The sequence below is a fragment of the Oryza sativa genome, chromosome 5 (assembly GCF_034140825.1).
Source record: "Oryza sativa Japonica Group chromosome 5, ASM3414082v1".
NCBI classification, from domain to species: domain Eukaryota; kingdom Viridiplantae; phylum Streptophyta; class Magnoliopsida; order Poales; family Poaceae; genus Oryza; species Oryza sativa.
The window spans coordinates 9,548,593-9,564,680 of NC_089039.1; the positions used below are offsets into that span (position 1 = coordinate 9,548,593).

At 40.0% G+C, this 16,088-nt stretch overlaps 2 protein-coding genes across 3 annotated transcripts; both read left to right on the plus strand.

Moving 5' to 3' along the window:
- The first annotated feature begins 219 nt into the window (after positions 1–219).
- LOC136356613 (uncharacterized) lies at positions 220–2,585 on the plus strand. Its single transcript, XM_066310860.1, has 3 exons — positions 220–1,682; positions 1,906–2,024; positions 2,142–2,585. Exons 1-3 carry the CDS (start codon positions 242–244, stop codon positions 2,583–2,585), a joined length of 2,004 nt encoding a protein of 667 aa, XP_066166957.1. The 5' UTR covers positions 220–241.
- A 918-nt stretch (positions 2,586–3,503) lies between these two features.
- On the plus strand, positions 3,504–13,741 carry LOC4338232 (probable LRR receptor-like serine/threonine-protein kinase At1g56140). 2 transcript variants are annotated; one of them, XM_026025894.2, is made up of 24 exons: positions 3,504–3,699; positions 3,811–3,997; positions 8,333–8,404; positions 8,604–8,675; positions 8,754–8,825; positions 9,113–9,184; positions 9,273–9,344; positions 9,431–9,502; positions 9,728–9,799; positions 9,890–9,961; positions 10,041–10,115; positions 10,217–10,288; positions 10,465–10,530; positions 10,627–10,692; positions 10,764–10,808; positions 10,880–10,944; positions 11,035–11,414; positions 11,505–11,703; positions 11,773–11,931; positions 12,013–12,131; positions 12,275–12,485; positions 12,650–12,881; positions 12,966–13,116; positions 13,201–13,741. In XM_026025894.2, the coding sequence occupies exons 1-24, from the start codon at positions 3,579–3,581 to the stop codon at positions 13,516–13,518; spliced, it is 3,042 nt and encodes a 1,013-aa protein (XP_025881679.1). In that variant the 5' UTR covers positions 3,504–3,578; the 3' UTR covers positions 13,519–13,741. The 2 variants fall into 2 exon arrangements, with proteins under 2 accessions (XP_025881679.1, XP_025881680.1); XM_026025895.2 differs by having other exon boundaries at positions 12,977–13,116.
- Positions 13,742–16,088: the final 2,347 nt, after the last annotated feature.

A 16,088-nucleotide genomic window follows, 5' to 3' on the forward strand; every position in this document is an offset into this window, starting at 1 on the left:
TCCGTCCAGTGCTGCCTCTGTCTCAGTAGAAGCTGGACCAAAACAAGCTGGTATCAACTCAGATGATCCTGCATGGGCTCACTGTTTCTGCCCAGACATAACCAAGAAACATCACCTACGGTGCAAGTATTGTGACAAGGTCTGCACTGCTGGAATTACAAGAATTAAGTACCATCTTGCTGGAATTAAAGGTTTCAATACTACTAAGTGTCAGAAAGTTCCAAGTCCAGTGCAGCAAGAGATGTTTGATTTGCTTACCAAGAAGACTAGTGAAAAGGAACAGAAAAACAAAGAAAAGGAAGTGGCCAGAGCTGAAGTTGACATAGAAAATTCAGATTGTGAAAGTGGCAGTGAAGGTTCAGATCATGGCAATAATGTTCTTGTGGTGAAGCCAAAGGAGACAACAGGATCTAGTAGCTCTAGATCTGTAGCAGGTGGTCATACTATTGACAAGTACTACAAGCCTCCTTCTATAGAAGAATCTGCCAGTATGACACAAAGAGTAATTAAGCTAAGCAATAAGGTTCAAACAGCATTGACAACTCAGAAAAGAGAAGAGAGGAGGAATAGAACTTGTGAGTACATATGTCAGTGGTTCTATGAAGCTAGTATTCCACACAACACAGTAACCCTTCCTAGCTTTGCTCATATGTTAGAGGCCATTGGACAATTTGGTAGAAGTCTGAAAGGGCCTAGTCCCTATGAGATGAGTGGATCGTTCTTACAGAAAAGGAAGGAAAAGGTGATGGATGGATTCAAGGAGCACAAGGAATCATGGGAGCTCACAGGTTGTTCTATCATGACAGATGCATGGACAGATAGGAAGGGTAGGGGAGTGATGAATTTAGTTGTGCATAGTGCTCATGGGGTACTCTTCTTAGATTCAGTGGAATGCTCAGGTGACAGGAAAGATGACAAATATATCTTTGAACTTGTGGACAGGTACATAGAAGAGATAGGGGAACAACATGTTGTCCAAGTGGTGACTGATAATGCTAGCGTCAACACAACTGCAGCAAGTCTATTGACAGCAAAAAGACCATCAATATTTTGGAATGGATGTGCTGCTCATTGCTTGGATCTCATGCTCGAGGATATTGGGAAGCTTGGACCAGTTGAGGAAACCATTGCTAATGCAAGACAAGTGACTGTTTTCTTGTATGCTCATACTAGGGTGTTGGATTTGATGAGAAAGTTTCTTAACAGAGACTTGGTTCGCTCTGGGGTTACACGATTTGCCACAGCTTATTTGAATCTAAAAAGCTTGTTAGACAACAAAAAAGAGTTAGTAAGACTATTTAAATCAGATGAGATGGAGCAATTGGGTTACTTGAAGCAGGCCAAGGGGAAGAAAGCCAGCAAAGTGATCAAATCTGAAACCTTTTGGAAAAATGTTGACATTGCAGTTAATTACTTTGAGCCATTGGCTAACGTGTTGAGAAGAATGGACAGCGATGTACCATCAATGGGATTCTTCCATGGTTTAATGCTTGAGGCGAAGAAAGAAATTTCTCAGAGATTCGATAATGATAAGAGCCGCTTCATAGAAGTTTGGAATATCATTGATAAAAGATGGGACAACAAGCTCAAGACTCCACTACACCTGGCTGGGTACTATTTGAACCCCTACTACTACTTCCCAAATAAGCAAGAGATCGAGAGTGATGGATCATTTAGAGCAGGTGTGATTTCCTGTATTGACAAGTTGGCTGATGATGAAGATATCCAAGACAAAATAATTGAAGAACTCAACTTGTATCAAGATCAGCATGGGAGTTTTGGACACGAAATTGCCGTAAGGCAGTGAAAGAACAAAAATTTCAATCCAGGTTCAGATCTCAACATGTGAACTTAATTTTATTGCTGAATATCATTTTTGTTGTAATTTGTGTAATGTTTATGCAGCAAAATGGTGGCTGAACCATGGCACAAGCACACCAAATCTTAGGAAGTTGGCTGCAAGGATTTTGAGTTTGACCTGCAGCTCCTCAGCTTGTGAGAGGAACTGGTCAGTTTTTGAACAGGTAAAAAGAAATTTGTGACCTGTAGCTTTATGTGCATGCTGTCTATTTTGAATTATAATGCTTATTTATGGAATTTAGATCTGACCTGCAGCTTTGTGTTCACTACTTGGCTTATAGGTTCATACAAAGAAGCGCAACAGGCTACTTCATGAAAGGATGCGAGATCTGGTGTTTGTTAAATTTAACTCCAAGTTAAGAAATAAGAGAGAGAACAAGGGTAGAGATCCTATAGAGAAGGAAGTGGATGATGTTGTGGCAGATGGTGACAATGAATTCATTACTGGTGTTGTGCCTTCATCAAGTGAAATGGATCAACAATGTGCAAAAGAGTCACAGCAGCACACAACACCACAAGCACCAGCACCAGCTAAAAGGAAAAGGCCTGTGCACGCTAAGAAGAGGAAAGTCAGAAGCCTACAGTCTTTGATGCGCAATGCCCCAGTGCATCCTGAAGCTCCATCATCCGACTCAGAAGATTGTGATGATGGTATTCCAATGCAGACTTCTGATTCTGATAAGTCACCCTCTCCCTCTCCCTATGTCTCTGAGACCGATGATTGATGACTAGAAGAAATGAAGATTGCAATATTGCCTCATATTAGTAATTTAGTATCCACTATCCAGAATTCTTGATGACCTTTGTGTTGTACTGTTGTCTTTATTCTAGAATGCTGTACTTTTGTGAAACTGATGTTTCAGTATTCTGTTAACCACTTAGCCTGTGATGTAATGTACTCATATGAACCTGTAATGTACTCATTTGAATTGGTTATGTATCAATTGGTAATGGTTATGAAGTTATGCCAAGATCATGTCTTTTATTTATTTATTTATTTGCAAAAACAGCTAAATGGCTTAGCTGCAGCTATCTCCAGCTATAGCTGTGCTTAGCTGTTGAGAAGGTCAGCAGCTAAGAGGCTTAGCCGGAGATTTAAAACTTTGCTCTTAACACTCATAGCTCTAATGGACCACACATGTTAAATCTTAATTGAACCAGGGTGTCACATATAAGGTCCGTTTGGTAGAACTCCAACTTTTAAATTTAACTCCAGTAGTTGGTTCTGTAGTGAAGTTGTGGAGCTGTCTAAACTCAGCTCCACCTCTCTAGTTTATTTGGTTCACCTAGCTCCCCTCTAAAACTGTTTGGCTGAGCTCTAGCTCGAGAAAAGGTGGAGTTGTAGTTGGAGCTGTGCAAACAGGCGCATATGCATAGTCTTCATGTTTCTAACGCAAATATTTGAGAAGTTATTCATAGATAAAATTTGACATTAGTGTTATCCAATACGACAAATATTTCAACCTCTCCTTAGCCTTGACATTTTATTTGTCTTTTTTTCATGAAATAAACGTCAATATACGGTTTGGCACACACGTATATAGTTTGGCGTCGCTTGGTTTGCAAAATTAAAAATTATTGGCCACAACTACTGCTCCAACGACTTCAAATCTATTTAACAATCCCAACAATGTTGCCTCGCCGCCAGTCCAGTCTCCAGTCCAGCAAAGAGAGCGAGACCAGAAAAGAGACAAACGCGTGGAGACAGATCGATAGCGATGCGGCCTAGCATGGCCGGTGTCTTCACCCATCTCGCGTGGCCGCTGCTTGTGCTTGTGCTGTGCTCATGGCGGATTATCGCAGCTGCTCAGGCTCAGCCGCGAACTGATCCAGTCGAAGGTGAGTACGTGATCATCATCACGCAGTAATTGTTACTTCAACTGTTCAAGCGTCTTACTAGTTAGCTTCTTTGGTTAATATTGAGTTCGCTAACCCCGCGCGTGATTGCAGCGGCGGCGTTGAACACGATCCTGGGGAGATGGGGCAAGACGGCGTCGCCGGAGTGGAACATCAGCGGCGAGCTCTGCAGCGGCGTCGCCTCCGACCTGTCCAACTGGGACGACTACCCAAATCTCAACCCGTTCATCAAGTGCGACTGCAAGTACAACAACGGGACCCTCTGCCACATCAACAAACTGTAAGTACATACACCCCCACCTCCATCATCTCCTGTTTTCATAGATAAGCTGTATGCACACCAGGTGCTCGACGCATTGCCTTGCCTGCCTAAAAGAATCCATGGCACAGTCGACTGAAAGCTTGTGCGATATGATAAATCTGACAAGTGATGGTGTTTGGATTACTATTTGCATAGTGGTTTGTTTGGGGTGGGTGGTAAGGGGAGGCGGGTATGGCTGTTGACCAGAGCAGAGGCGAGCTGAGCGAAGTTGAGTCGCCGGCGGCCGCGGCGTAGGAGCTTAGGTGGTGTGGAGAGTGGAGACTTTTGGGTAGGATGCTGCGTGCGGATATTTTCTTCTGAATTTGGTGCCGCGGCATGTGGGCCACATGGGGTTGCGCCGTTGCCACATGTAGGACTATATATGCTGTTTACCTAACACAACAAGTAAGCATGTGGTGAAAGTTTCCATTGAAATGGCTATATGACAGTTTCTAAAACAAATTTATGTCAGCAAATGTTTAGTACCACCTACTACTAGATTTCAGTTTTGCACGTATAGTCGTATAGATCTGTCTGCCTTTGCCTTGGTACACCTTTCAAACAGTTTTGCCAAACAATAAAAAAACTAAAAGCTAAGAAACCTTCTAAAGACCAAGAGCTTTTTTTTAGAAAGAGGAACCAATTTTGCCTCCAAAAATTTCATTTGTGAAGGCAAGTATAAGGTGGCAAAAAATGCATATATGGGATCGTTCACATGGCGCAAATCAACGCGAATGGTTCTCTTAATTTCCTCTCTAATGCTATATGCGATGATGCATTTTCTATTTCCCATATTGATGTGTGTCGGTGAAGTGGGAACCAGGTTCCCACTACCGGTTGCGGCTCGGTGCACCTAACGACATGTTATCTGGTGGGATGATCCATGTCGCTATTAATCAGCTCGGGTCTATTTCAATGGCCGTGGGATAGGACATGGTCTTGGGGCCTGCCATGGAGATATTCATATGACAACAGGTTAGTATTGGCCGAGCTCGGGGCAGGAGCTCGGGCACAGCTGCCACTTGCCCCCGGGCTTGTCTCTTGTAGGCTACTCGGGCCAACAACAGCGCATTAACTGTGACAGGTTGCATCTTGCTGATTGCTGCCATCGAAAAAGTGTACCGAAGGTAATAGATAGCGTATAGCGGGTCGGTACCGGATTGGTGCGTATGTAGCGGATCGCGGATAGCAGACGCTAAGTTTCAATAGCGGCATTTAATCATCGCACATATTTGAATGTATATATAATGAATAGTGACTTTATAAAAATTAACAAATCAACTGAGAAACAAATTAGTGATAGATTAATACATGTATAACCTATGAGGATAAGTAGAGATTTAGTAGCACTTGAAGAGTTGATGTTGTGTTCCAACTCGTTAGATGTTACGACTCACAAGAATACAATGTTTTGGGAGACAAAACAATTAATAAACTCGTTACTTGTTATGGGTTAGTGGTCATATAAAATAGGCTCACACTACAGCAGTCCACAAAATCGAATTGCAGCCGCTGTAGCAGTCCGCTAAGTGAAAATAGTGGGTGCTAAGTTCCAAGATGCTATATCTAGTATACGTCGTACCGGTAGTGGTAGGGTCCGCTACCGCTATAGTGGCAGCTAAAAACGCTATTTATTATCTTGAGTGTACCTTACATTAAAAGCAATATGACATATATTTACCCGACGTGTAACTGAGGCCACGGGACGACGCTTGAATGGCCGCCATGCTTTCATCATCCCTACGGGGGAGGGTGTGGGCTGTCAGATGGTATGGTGGACCATCGTGCTGCCTTGCTTGGCCCATAGCCTCTCTACATGTTCTACCACCTAGGGCTGATAGCCTGATAGGCAGACGCCATAGGCTTCAGCAACTCCCCAAGCTTTTACTGCAACCCTTGCATGCGCAGATAGGATGCACGGTTGGAGAAGAAGGCCTCCTTCCCATTTGGCCCTAGGGAGGCACACCAGGATCAGACGACTGGGTCCATGCATCAGCAAGTGACAACATATCTCATAACTAACCCCTGTGTATTGATGCCCATTTGTAAGAGTCTGGCCATTGTGGTATTCCCCCATCAACTATAAGAGGAGAGTTAAGGCCATCGAGAAAAAGGATCGACCCCAAAAACTAGTTCATGAAAAATCCACACTCTTGTAGCAGATCCATTCAACCATAATACAGAACAAAACATCACAAGAGTAGGGTATAATCACCATTGTCTCATTTACCATCGTAGCAAACTCTTGGTCTTGCACTCCCGTCCCCTGGGCCAAACTCACAAAGAAGGGTCCATTGATTCCCGGTACAGGAGCCCATTCTTCGACAGCATGTTTTCCCTTTCTAGCTATTATCGTCTTCCTTTCCATACCTAGCACTAACCAGCATGAACTCAGAAGTGATCTGATATCAGAAATCCAGATAATTTCAACTTACTCATTCACTTTCAAATCAATTTTCTGAAATTTTCAACTCATCACCTTAGTCTTTCTTCCGAAGACCTTATATATGTTTGATATCATAAACTTTCATATGAAAACAAACTCAAAAAATTCATACTCAAAACATTGAATGTTGTATATGCTCTCATACAAAAAGAGGTGTAACACATTGCTGTCAACAAGATTTTTATTTCAAGGAAACTCTTGGTTTATATTTTAATAGTAATATACACTAAAATTATAAATAATACTCCACGACGCTTTTCATGTCCAATGTTTACATTAGAAAAGCAAGGGTTGCAAAAGAATAACCAAATTATTAGCATCGTGTATAACTAAAGAGGGTAAGGCCACTAGCGCACCTAATTAACTAGTTTAATCCAAAGAGAAAGAAGCTAGGAATATTTCTGGAATATTATCATGTTAAAAGTAATCCTTAAAATCTGAAAAATTGGTGAGGTTGCCAACCAACAAAGTCCATAAACGCGAGACTATAGACCAGGATCGGTTCATGTGAATTTGAGGAACTTCTAAGGATTTTAGACATTATTTGGAAGCTAATAGAAGCCTAAGCAATAAATTCAACTCAACATAAGATATCCATCTTTTGTTGTAGTATAATTTATGTATACTAAATTATTTTTTACTTAGAAAATTCACATAAACCTTGAGCTTAAAGATTTTAGATATTACTTTACTAGTTAACCAATCCAATACGAGAGTGGATGCTAAAACAATCCAATATAAGTGTCCATTCTTTGACTTCCCTAGATCTTCCACTAGTACAACTTCCCATAAAGTTATGGAGGCAAGGAGTTATAGAAGTATTCATATATGATTAAGTATGCTTGGTTATTAAAACTAGACCAGTGCTCAAACCAGTGGCTCCAATGGTTCAACATGTTGACTAGTTTAGCCACTGGTCAACTATCAACCGCCAATTTAAAAATAATAATAATGCAAATTTCTTGAATGTTTGGTTACAAAAAGCATAAGTAAATTTATTCAGTGCTTTAGATAGGAAAATTGTTGGGATAATAAACACCCATAAAGCTTGTACTTTGATACCCCTATAACTAGTAAAAATTATTGGGATCCTACAACCATCAAGTTTGAAGTGGATAATTCACTGAATATAAGGTTTTGAGCACAAAGAAATTTGTAGAGCCTTCAAGTATTCCCCGGCTTTAGGTGAGACATTGACCATCCGTAGTTTTAGGTGGTTCCGTGAATACTATTCGACCGGTTTCTAATGGTTTGTATCATTGTATGTATGAATCTTCCCACCTGGTTATGCCATCCAGATCTTCATTATTCAATTATTCATCTATTTACTAAAGACAAGAAAACATATAAATAATTGTCTTTCCATATCTGTCTTGGGGCCTGTCTAGGGGGAGCTTTTGGCAGCTGCAGCTTCTTCCAGAATCAGAAGCTCCCCTAAACGGTCCTGTTTTTCATCTAGATTCTGAGAAACTGTAGTTGTAGAATCAAGAAAATAAACTAGAAGCCAGAAGTTGGAAAAGCTTTTCCAGATTCTCAGAAGTTGGCTATCAACCAGCTGCTTCTCAGAATCAGGATGTTTTCTCCACATAGATAGCAGTAGCAGAGATACCTTTTCCCCTTCCAATCAGGATGTTTTCTCCACAATTACTAGCCAATATTTATCTCATATGTTTTCCACATTTATAGTTAGATATTATTCCTAGACCGACAGCCATACCAGTCCATCCTAAATTTGCTACATGCTAGGAGTTTCGTCTTCTTGGGGGAAAACCAAACTGTTTGAGTTAAAAATTGAAATATCCCAGGCACAATTCAAAAGCTAAAATGTATTCCTTTTACTTATCAGTAATACTTGTTTATTTATGCAGGAGGGTGACTAAGTTGGATGTTGTTGGTCCAATACCTTCAGAGCTGCAGAATCTCACCTATCTAGAGGACCTGTATGATACCTAAATCTTGTCATCTTAATCATTATAGTGAAGTGTTAGCTGTATATCAATGTTTCGCAGAATATATCATTTCAGTCACATGTTTTGAATGCTCAACTGCCTATTTCCTTGTGAAAACCAGCGAATAGTAGTCAGTTGTGCAACATTCTTGTTCTGGCTAATTGACCTGATGTTTCTGGTGTTGTTTCAGGAACCTGGGTTATAATTACTTGACTGGTGCCATGCCATCATTCATGGGAAAATTCACTTCCATGAAATATTTGTAGGAGTTATATATTAATTTATATATTCAAGTGCCATCCATTGGTGTTTTGTCTTGACTACTTTTCATCATTCAAAGGGCCTTGCCTTTCAATCCACTGTCTGGACCACTTCCGAAGGAACTTGGCAACCTGACCAATCTTTTGTCACTGTAAGAAATTGTATCAATCTTCAACTATATATTAGGAACAGCCTGAACTATTATATTACATGACTTCTCATAAAAAAGTTAGAAAGAACTAATAACTCTTCAATAGTAGGCATCTCAGTGTGACTTCCCTTTTCCTGTGGTGTTTCATATGTTGGAATAAAATTGAGCTAAAAAAGGCTTGAGAAAATTCTGATGATGAATATTGCATCTCAAATCAAGAAAAACTATTCCTCTGATATTTTGTTGAAGGGAATAATTTATAACTCTAGTGATTTTTTTTTATTCAGGGGCATCAGCTATTGTAATTTTTCTGGGGAACTTCCTGATGAACTTGGCAATATGACTAGTCTTAAGCAATTGTAAGATCCAGCGTTTCTGATTTCCCAATGCTACTTCTTAAAAGAACTATTATTGAATATGATAATTTCTGCAATGGTTCAATAACAGGTACATTGATGGTTCCGGATTCAGCGGTCCATTCCCTTCGACATTCTCTAAACTTAAGAACCTAAACATCTTGTACAGTCAATCGAGAGCCTGACCTGGTATATATGTCCATTATTTTTTTATGTGCTAAATATCAAAATACTTTGGTGTGCCTGCAGGAGGGCATCAGACAATGAATTCACAGGGAAAATACCAGATTATTTTGGGCGCATGACTAATTTGGTGGATGTGTAAGATTAATTATATTAACCTGTTGACACTACACTTGGTATATCTTGAGACAGATGGAAATTACGTTCTTCCATTTGAACCTGGCAATAGCATTTTTCATATTTTAGTCCTCACTTAACAGAAATGCATGCATCTTTCACATTTTCCGGCATGGCTTACCTTTTTCTTATACTAAAATGGACCTGCAATGTCCCTACATTTTCTCTGAAAGTATAAACTTGTAGGGCTTTCCAAGGAAATTCTTTTGAAGGACCAATTCCCGCAGGTTTCTCTAATCTGACGAAATTAACAAACTTGTAAGTAGATTTGTTTTTTTGGCATCTTTGGTCCTTTGATGGCTGAGAAGTTCAAGATTGATAACTGGTTTGTGAAATACAATTGAGCAGACGGATTGGTGATATTGTAAATGGAAGCTCTTCATTGGGATTTATCAGTAATATGACATCTCTGAGCAACCTGTATGTGATGCCTTTTGCTATAGAGCATTAGACCTTACAATATTGTCAAAGTTGCAAGTAACCTAGATTGTTGTTACAGAATATTAAGGAACTGCAAATTATCCGGCAATCTTGAAGCAATAGATTTTTCTAAGTTTGCAACATTAACCTTACTGTAAGTTTTCATTACTTGCCATGGTGCCAGTTATAATGCTTTTGGTCATTGACTGGAATTGCGAAGCATCTGTTCAAGTACCTTTTTCTCCTGTGGCACAGGGACTTGAGTTTTAACAGTATCACAGGACAAGTTCCTCAGTCCATCCTGAATCTGGGAATGCTTGAATTCCTGTAAGAAATTCTTTTTTACATTAATTCAATTTATACAAGCACCTGTTAAGATGATGTCCATGTTTCCTGAATCTGGGAATTCTTGAATTCCAGTAAGAGTGTTCTTTCTTTACAGCAATCCCATTTATAGAACACTTGTTAGGTGATGTGCATGTTTCATTATCTTGTATATTCAGGTTTCTTGGGAACAATAGCCTTACAGGAAATTTGCCAGATGTTATAAGCCCCTCATTGAAAACAATGTAAGTTAGAAACAACCACCATAGAAGTATAGCATATTTTTTTAATAATGCAATGGTGTATTCATTTCATATGTAATAACTCTAGTCTGTTTGCAGAGATTTTTCCTATAATCAGCTCACTGGAAGCTTTCCTTCTTGGGATAGTCAGAACAATTTGCAATTGTAAGTGTAAAATTCTGAAATCGTCTTACCAAGGAAAAAAAGAGGTATTCTAACATTTTCTCTTGTGCAAGGAATTTGGTGGCGAACAACTTTGTTCTTGATAGGACTACCAACAGGTACTTATGGCATTTTGTTAAACTTTTGCAAGAGATTAGTTGTAACAAACTCTTTCTCACGACGTGCACAGTCATGTACCTTCTGGATTAAACTGCCTACAGCAAGACACCCCTTGTTTTCGTGGATCTCCAGAATGTATAGCTTTTACTCTTCACTAACCGCAGCATTCAATAGGACATCAGAAATTTCAATAGTGCTCATTGTTATTGCATCGCTTAATTGTAGATTATTCCTTTGCTGTTGACTGTGGAAGTAATAGCTCGACGAGAGGCTCAGATAATACTATTTACGAAGCAGATCCTATGAACCTTGGGGCTGGATCATATTTTGTTACTGGTGAAAAAAGATGGGGTATCAGTAATGTAGGAAAATTTGACCAGGCCACAAATGGAATTGACATAATATATAGCTCCGACCATTTTCAGAATACAGTTGATTCAAAATTATTCGAAACTGCAAGAATGTCAGCATCATCGCTGAGATACTATGGTCTTGGACTTGAGAATGGAAATTATACCGTTCTGCTTCAATTTGCAGAATTCGCATTTCCAGATTCTCAAGGTTGGCAAAGCTTAGGAAAGAGGATTTTCGACATATATGTCCAGGTAAAAATGGATTGCATTTAAATTAATTTGTTTACTGATTTACTGAATCTTTATATTCTTTGTCTAAAAGAATTATTGGCATTTGCATAGGGTGCTCTAAAAGAAAAGGATTTCAATATAAAGAAGACGGCAGGTGGAAAATCTTTTACCGTAGTTAATAGGAATTACACGGCAACTGTATCAAAAAACTTCCTTGAAATTCATCTCTTTTGGGCCGGCAAGGGCACTTGTTGCGTACCTACTCAAGGTTACTATGGCCCAATGATATCAGCATTAAGCGTCACTCCTAGTAAGAACGATTATTAAGTAATTTCTTGAACTTTCATTGGCTTCCAATAAGTAAAACAATTATTTTCAGATTTTACTCCTACTGTGCGAAATGGTATACCCAAAAGGGGAAATAGAACAGGTGTAATTGCCGGAGTACTGATTGGTTCATTAGTTCTTGGATTAGCAACCTTCTTTGGAATATTTATTGTGGTAAAGAAGCGAAGAGCAATGGCACAGCAGAAAGAAGGTATCATTTTATTAGTCAGTATTTCAGACAGTAAATTTATGAAATGATTTATTCTTTCTCGTCTGTCTGGAAAAATTGCAGAATTGTACAACCTGGTTGGACGGCCTGATGTTTTTAGTAACGTTGAACTCAAGCTAGCTACTGACAATTTCAGTTCCAAAAACATTCTTGGGGAAGGTGGATATGGGCCAGTGTACAAGGTTGTGTCTGATTCCTGCAATTAATCTTGTGAAACTGCAACTGACTATTTATCTGATTTGATATTTAAGTGTAGCATTTGGGCAACGTTTTGGCCACGCTCAAAATATACATGTAACTTTTTAGGAGTGTTTGCCTATGGCAGGGTAAGCTACCTGATGGGAGAGTAATAGCTGTGAAACAACTTTCTCAATCATCTCATCAGGGGAAAAGTCAATTTATAACCGAGGTTACAACAATTTCTTCTGTGCAACACAAGAATCTTGTGAAATTGCATGGCTTCTGCATTGACAACAATGCACCCTTGCTAGTTTATGAGTACCTTGAAAATGGAAGCCTAGATCAAGCACTCTTCAGTAAGTACACTTCTGCAAATTGCTAGCACAAGTAAAATCGTGTTTCCTTGTATGTACTAATAAAATTAAAATCGTGTTTCCTTGAATGTACTAATAAAATAATTATCTGCATTTTGTCATCATTTTTATTCTTGAGGCTTTATCGAGATTTTTTTAATGTACAGGAGACAACAACTTAAACCTAGACTGGGCAATGCGCTTTGAGATTATTTTAGGCATTGCAAGGGGCATAACTTATCTTCACGAGGAGTCGAATGTGCGCATCGTGCATAGGGACATAAAAGCCAGCAATGTCCTACTTGATACGGATCTCACCCCAAAAATCTCTGATTTTGGACTCGCTAAACTCTATGATGAGAAGCAGACTCATGTGAGCACAAGAATTGCAGGCACATTGTAAGTACAATTTACCATTTTCTCTTCTTATGGATGGAATCTCAAAATTAAAGCTGCTCTTAAACTTGTTTGACCTTTTTCAAGTGGCTATCTAGCTCCGGAGTATGCAATGAGAGGTCGTTTGACAGAAAAGGTAGATATTTTTGCATTCGGGGTGGTCATGTTGGAGACTGTTGCTGGTCGATCGAATACCAACAACTCCCTCATGGAAAGTGAGATATATCTCTTTGAGTGGGTAAGATGATAAAAACTCTTTCCATCCACACCAGTACACTAGTGTGCATTATCTTCTGCTTACTGAACCTATGTTCATTTATAGGCCTGGGACCTGTATGAAAAAGAGCAACCTCTCGGAATCGTTGACCCAAGTCTTATGGAATATGATAAGGATGAAGCTCTCAGAGTCATACGGGTTGCACTCCTCTGCACACAGGGCTCGCCGCACCAGCGACCACCAATGTCGAAGGTCGTGGCAATGCTCACCGGAGAAGTTGAAGTAGCTGAGGTTGTCACGAAGCCGAGTTACATCACGGAGTGGCAGCTAAGGGATGGGAATAGAAGCTATGTCACCACCAGCTACTCAGGATCTACTACCCATGAGTTCAACAGTAAGGACGAGATTAAGCCTTTCACCTAGTCGCCAATGATCACAGGACCTAGTCTTGCGGAAAGGGGAAAGTAAAGTTGAATTACTCTAGGTGAAGTGATAATATTGGACACTGTCTCGTTAATACAATACGCTGATTTAAAGTCATATTTACAGGTTGATGAACATTTTGTAAAATCATAGTGATCACTAAGTTGTGATATTGACACAAGTTTATAATACTTTTGATTTATAATGATTTTAAGTTGTTGCACCAACTTGAGTTAAGTTAGAAAGAACATGTGCTCGGAATATGGTTTTGTGGTGTCCGTGTGCATGTGTTGCTTGAGGTGGGACTGTCAAGGTGGTTAGATCCAAATAATCAACTATGCCATGCAGGATGCTCAAGCTAGAGAATGGTGCACATAAGTCGAGGTTTGCTTGCGGCATACATGGGAAGTGACAAGGGTTAGGGGTCATACTGGGTGATCTGAAGTTATGGGTATATAAAACATTTGATGGCGGTACACCAATTGAGCAAGACACCCTTGTTGAGTGAAAATTATAGTTTGACTTTTGCTCTTTCATCTAGAGTTCAGTTCATGAAATTATAGCGGAGTGCTTTCAACACACTTTAAACATTTTGATATAATAAAAATCATATGCATGTAAAGATAAGTGTGGTAATGCCACTCTCTTTTACATTATTCTAGTTTTATAGGCTTCATATTTTAGGCCGACATTGTTGGATTTGATTTTTGAAAACCGTACTAGAACAACTAGAAAAGAGTTCCCTTTTTGCCCTTTTCTTTGGGATGAATTTTTAATCTATGTTTTCTTTCTTCCACTGTAATTCACCTAGCTTGGTTTACCGTGTGTTCCGATCCTACACGTTTCATGCTAGCTTCTTGTGCATGCTCCACCACTGCGCGCTCATCCGTCACTGCCTACAAGGCTGGCCGCCAACCCTCTCCTCCCTCTTACCATATAAAAAATTTATTGTCATCTACCTTATGTCTCTCACTTAGTCATCCCTCTCTCTCACTCGTTCATAGTGGCGAATGCGGCGCACACGAAGGTAGGTCAGTGGTGTGGCATACGTCGACGACAGCCTCAGGAGCTGTCGCTCTCTCTCACGGATCTAGCGGTGGCGACGAAGTGGTGGGGGTCCACAACTAGGAAAAAAAAGGTCTTTCCTGGAAGTCAAAATATGCTTTTCCTGACGGCTAGGCTAACCGCCAGTGTCTAAAGGCCAGTGAAAATCTAAGGTTTTCACAAGCGGAACTTCAACCACTAGCGATAATTGTTTTCCCTAGAGGTTGTGTAAAACCGGCTGAAGTATACGGGCCGCCAGAGATAATCGATTTTAGGGCAAAAAAACCCATGAAGCTGCCCTCTAGCCGCTAGCAAAAATTAATATGCCCACATGATGCTTCCCTGCATTCCCAAATCCACATCCCCAAATTTCAATTCCCAAATCCACAACAAGCACAAATTCCACAAAAATGTTACATTCACATCACAACACAAATTCTACAAATTCCACATCACAAATCGAGACACAAAAATTTGACATCACAAAGATTAAGAGGTGAGGATGAATTCGTTGCTCCTGAGGGAGGGCGAGAGTCCCTCATCTCATTTGCTAGCTTTTTGGTGGGAAAGGCCTCTTGCGATTCTACAATTAGTATCAGAGCCTGACTACTTCAATATTTTTGGCCCAAGTGACACTAGAGTGTGAAGGCCTAATGCACCGTGAATGCTTTTAGGACCTGTATATATACTTAAGGGAACATTGGTGTATGGTGAATGGGTGGTGAATAGCTAAGCGACACCAATCTGTGAAGCGGGAGATTGCTGAATAGTCACATATTGGTTATGGAAGGGCAATAAAGCAAATATATAAGTGAGGGATCCCTCGCCTCATTGGCTAGCTTTTGGGTTGGGAAATATCCGTTGCGATCCTATAAAATCCTAACTACAACCCTACAAGCTTTGGATTTGACATGGATAACATGATGGTATATTGAGGAATAGAAAGATAAGAGGATGGGAATACCATATATGAGGCGGGACAGATGAGGAAGAAGTCATTAAGGTCATTTGTCCACTTCTCTCTTACTAGCTAAAGGCCCATGCGCTGAAACAGATATATAAGAGATAAAAGCAAAAACAAAAATTATAATTTTATAGCATAATTGGTGGCTTAGCAGATGTTGGAGGTAGCGGCGGTGGTCACTATTCCTTTTGAGTTCCAATGCCCTCACCCTTCCATTGGTAGCAATTCTAGGGCCATCCACGTGTGGGGACCTTATGGCCCCACATGCCAGTTTGTGATACTAGAGGCAGACTCGAGCACCAGCACTTGCATTATTTAAAATAGTATAGGTAGTCAGCAAAATATAATATTTTAATGCCATGGGTGTCCACCGCTACTGGCAAATAAACACAAATTGGGAGTGTCTTCTAGCAAAATCAAATGTTTACACCTTTTAGCAAAGACCATAACTTTTAGATGTGCTCTAGCAAACTTTGTCGAGAGAAATTGTACCCAAGGCAGAGCATGCATAACTTATTTAAATTCCTCATTGGAAAGTAATCATTTTGCGTGAAGATTTATG

Excerpts from the sequence above, each read along its gene's own strand:
- LOC136356613 (XM_066310860.1), top strand. The coding sequence starts at position 242 with ATGTTTGATTTGCTTACCAAGAAGACTAGTGAAAAGGAACAGAAAAAC. Across the intron at positions 1,683-1,905 it reads TGATGGATCATTTAGAGCAG|CAAAATGGTGGCTGAACCAT; the intron begins GTGTGATTTCCT and ends ATGTTTATGCAG. Across the intron at positions 2,025-2,141 it reads ACTGGTCAGTTTTTGAACAG|GTTCATACAAAGAAGCGCAA; the intron begins GTAAAAAGAAAT and ends CTTGGCTTATAG.
- LOC4338232 (XM_026025894.2), top strand. The coding sequence starts at position 3,579 with ATGCGGCCTAGCATGGCCGGTGTCTTCACCCATCTCGCGTGGCCGCTG. Across the intron at positions 3,998-8,332 it reads CTCTGCCACATCAACAAACT|GAGGGTGACTAAGTTGGATG; the intron begins GTAAGTACATAC and ends TTATTTATGCAG. Across the intron at positions 10,693-10,763 it reads AGTCAGAACAATTTGCAATT|GAATTTGGTGGCGAACAACT; the intron begins GTAAGTGTAAAA and ends CTCTTGTGCAAG.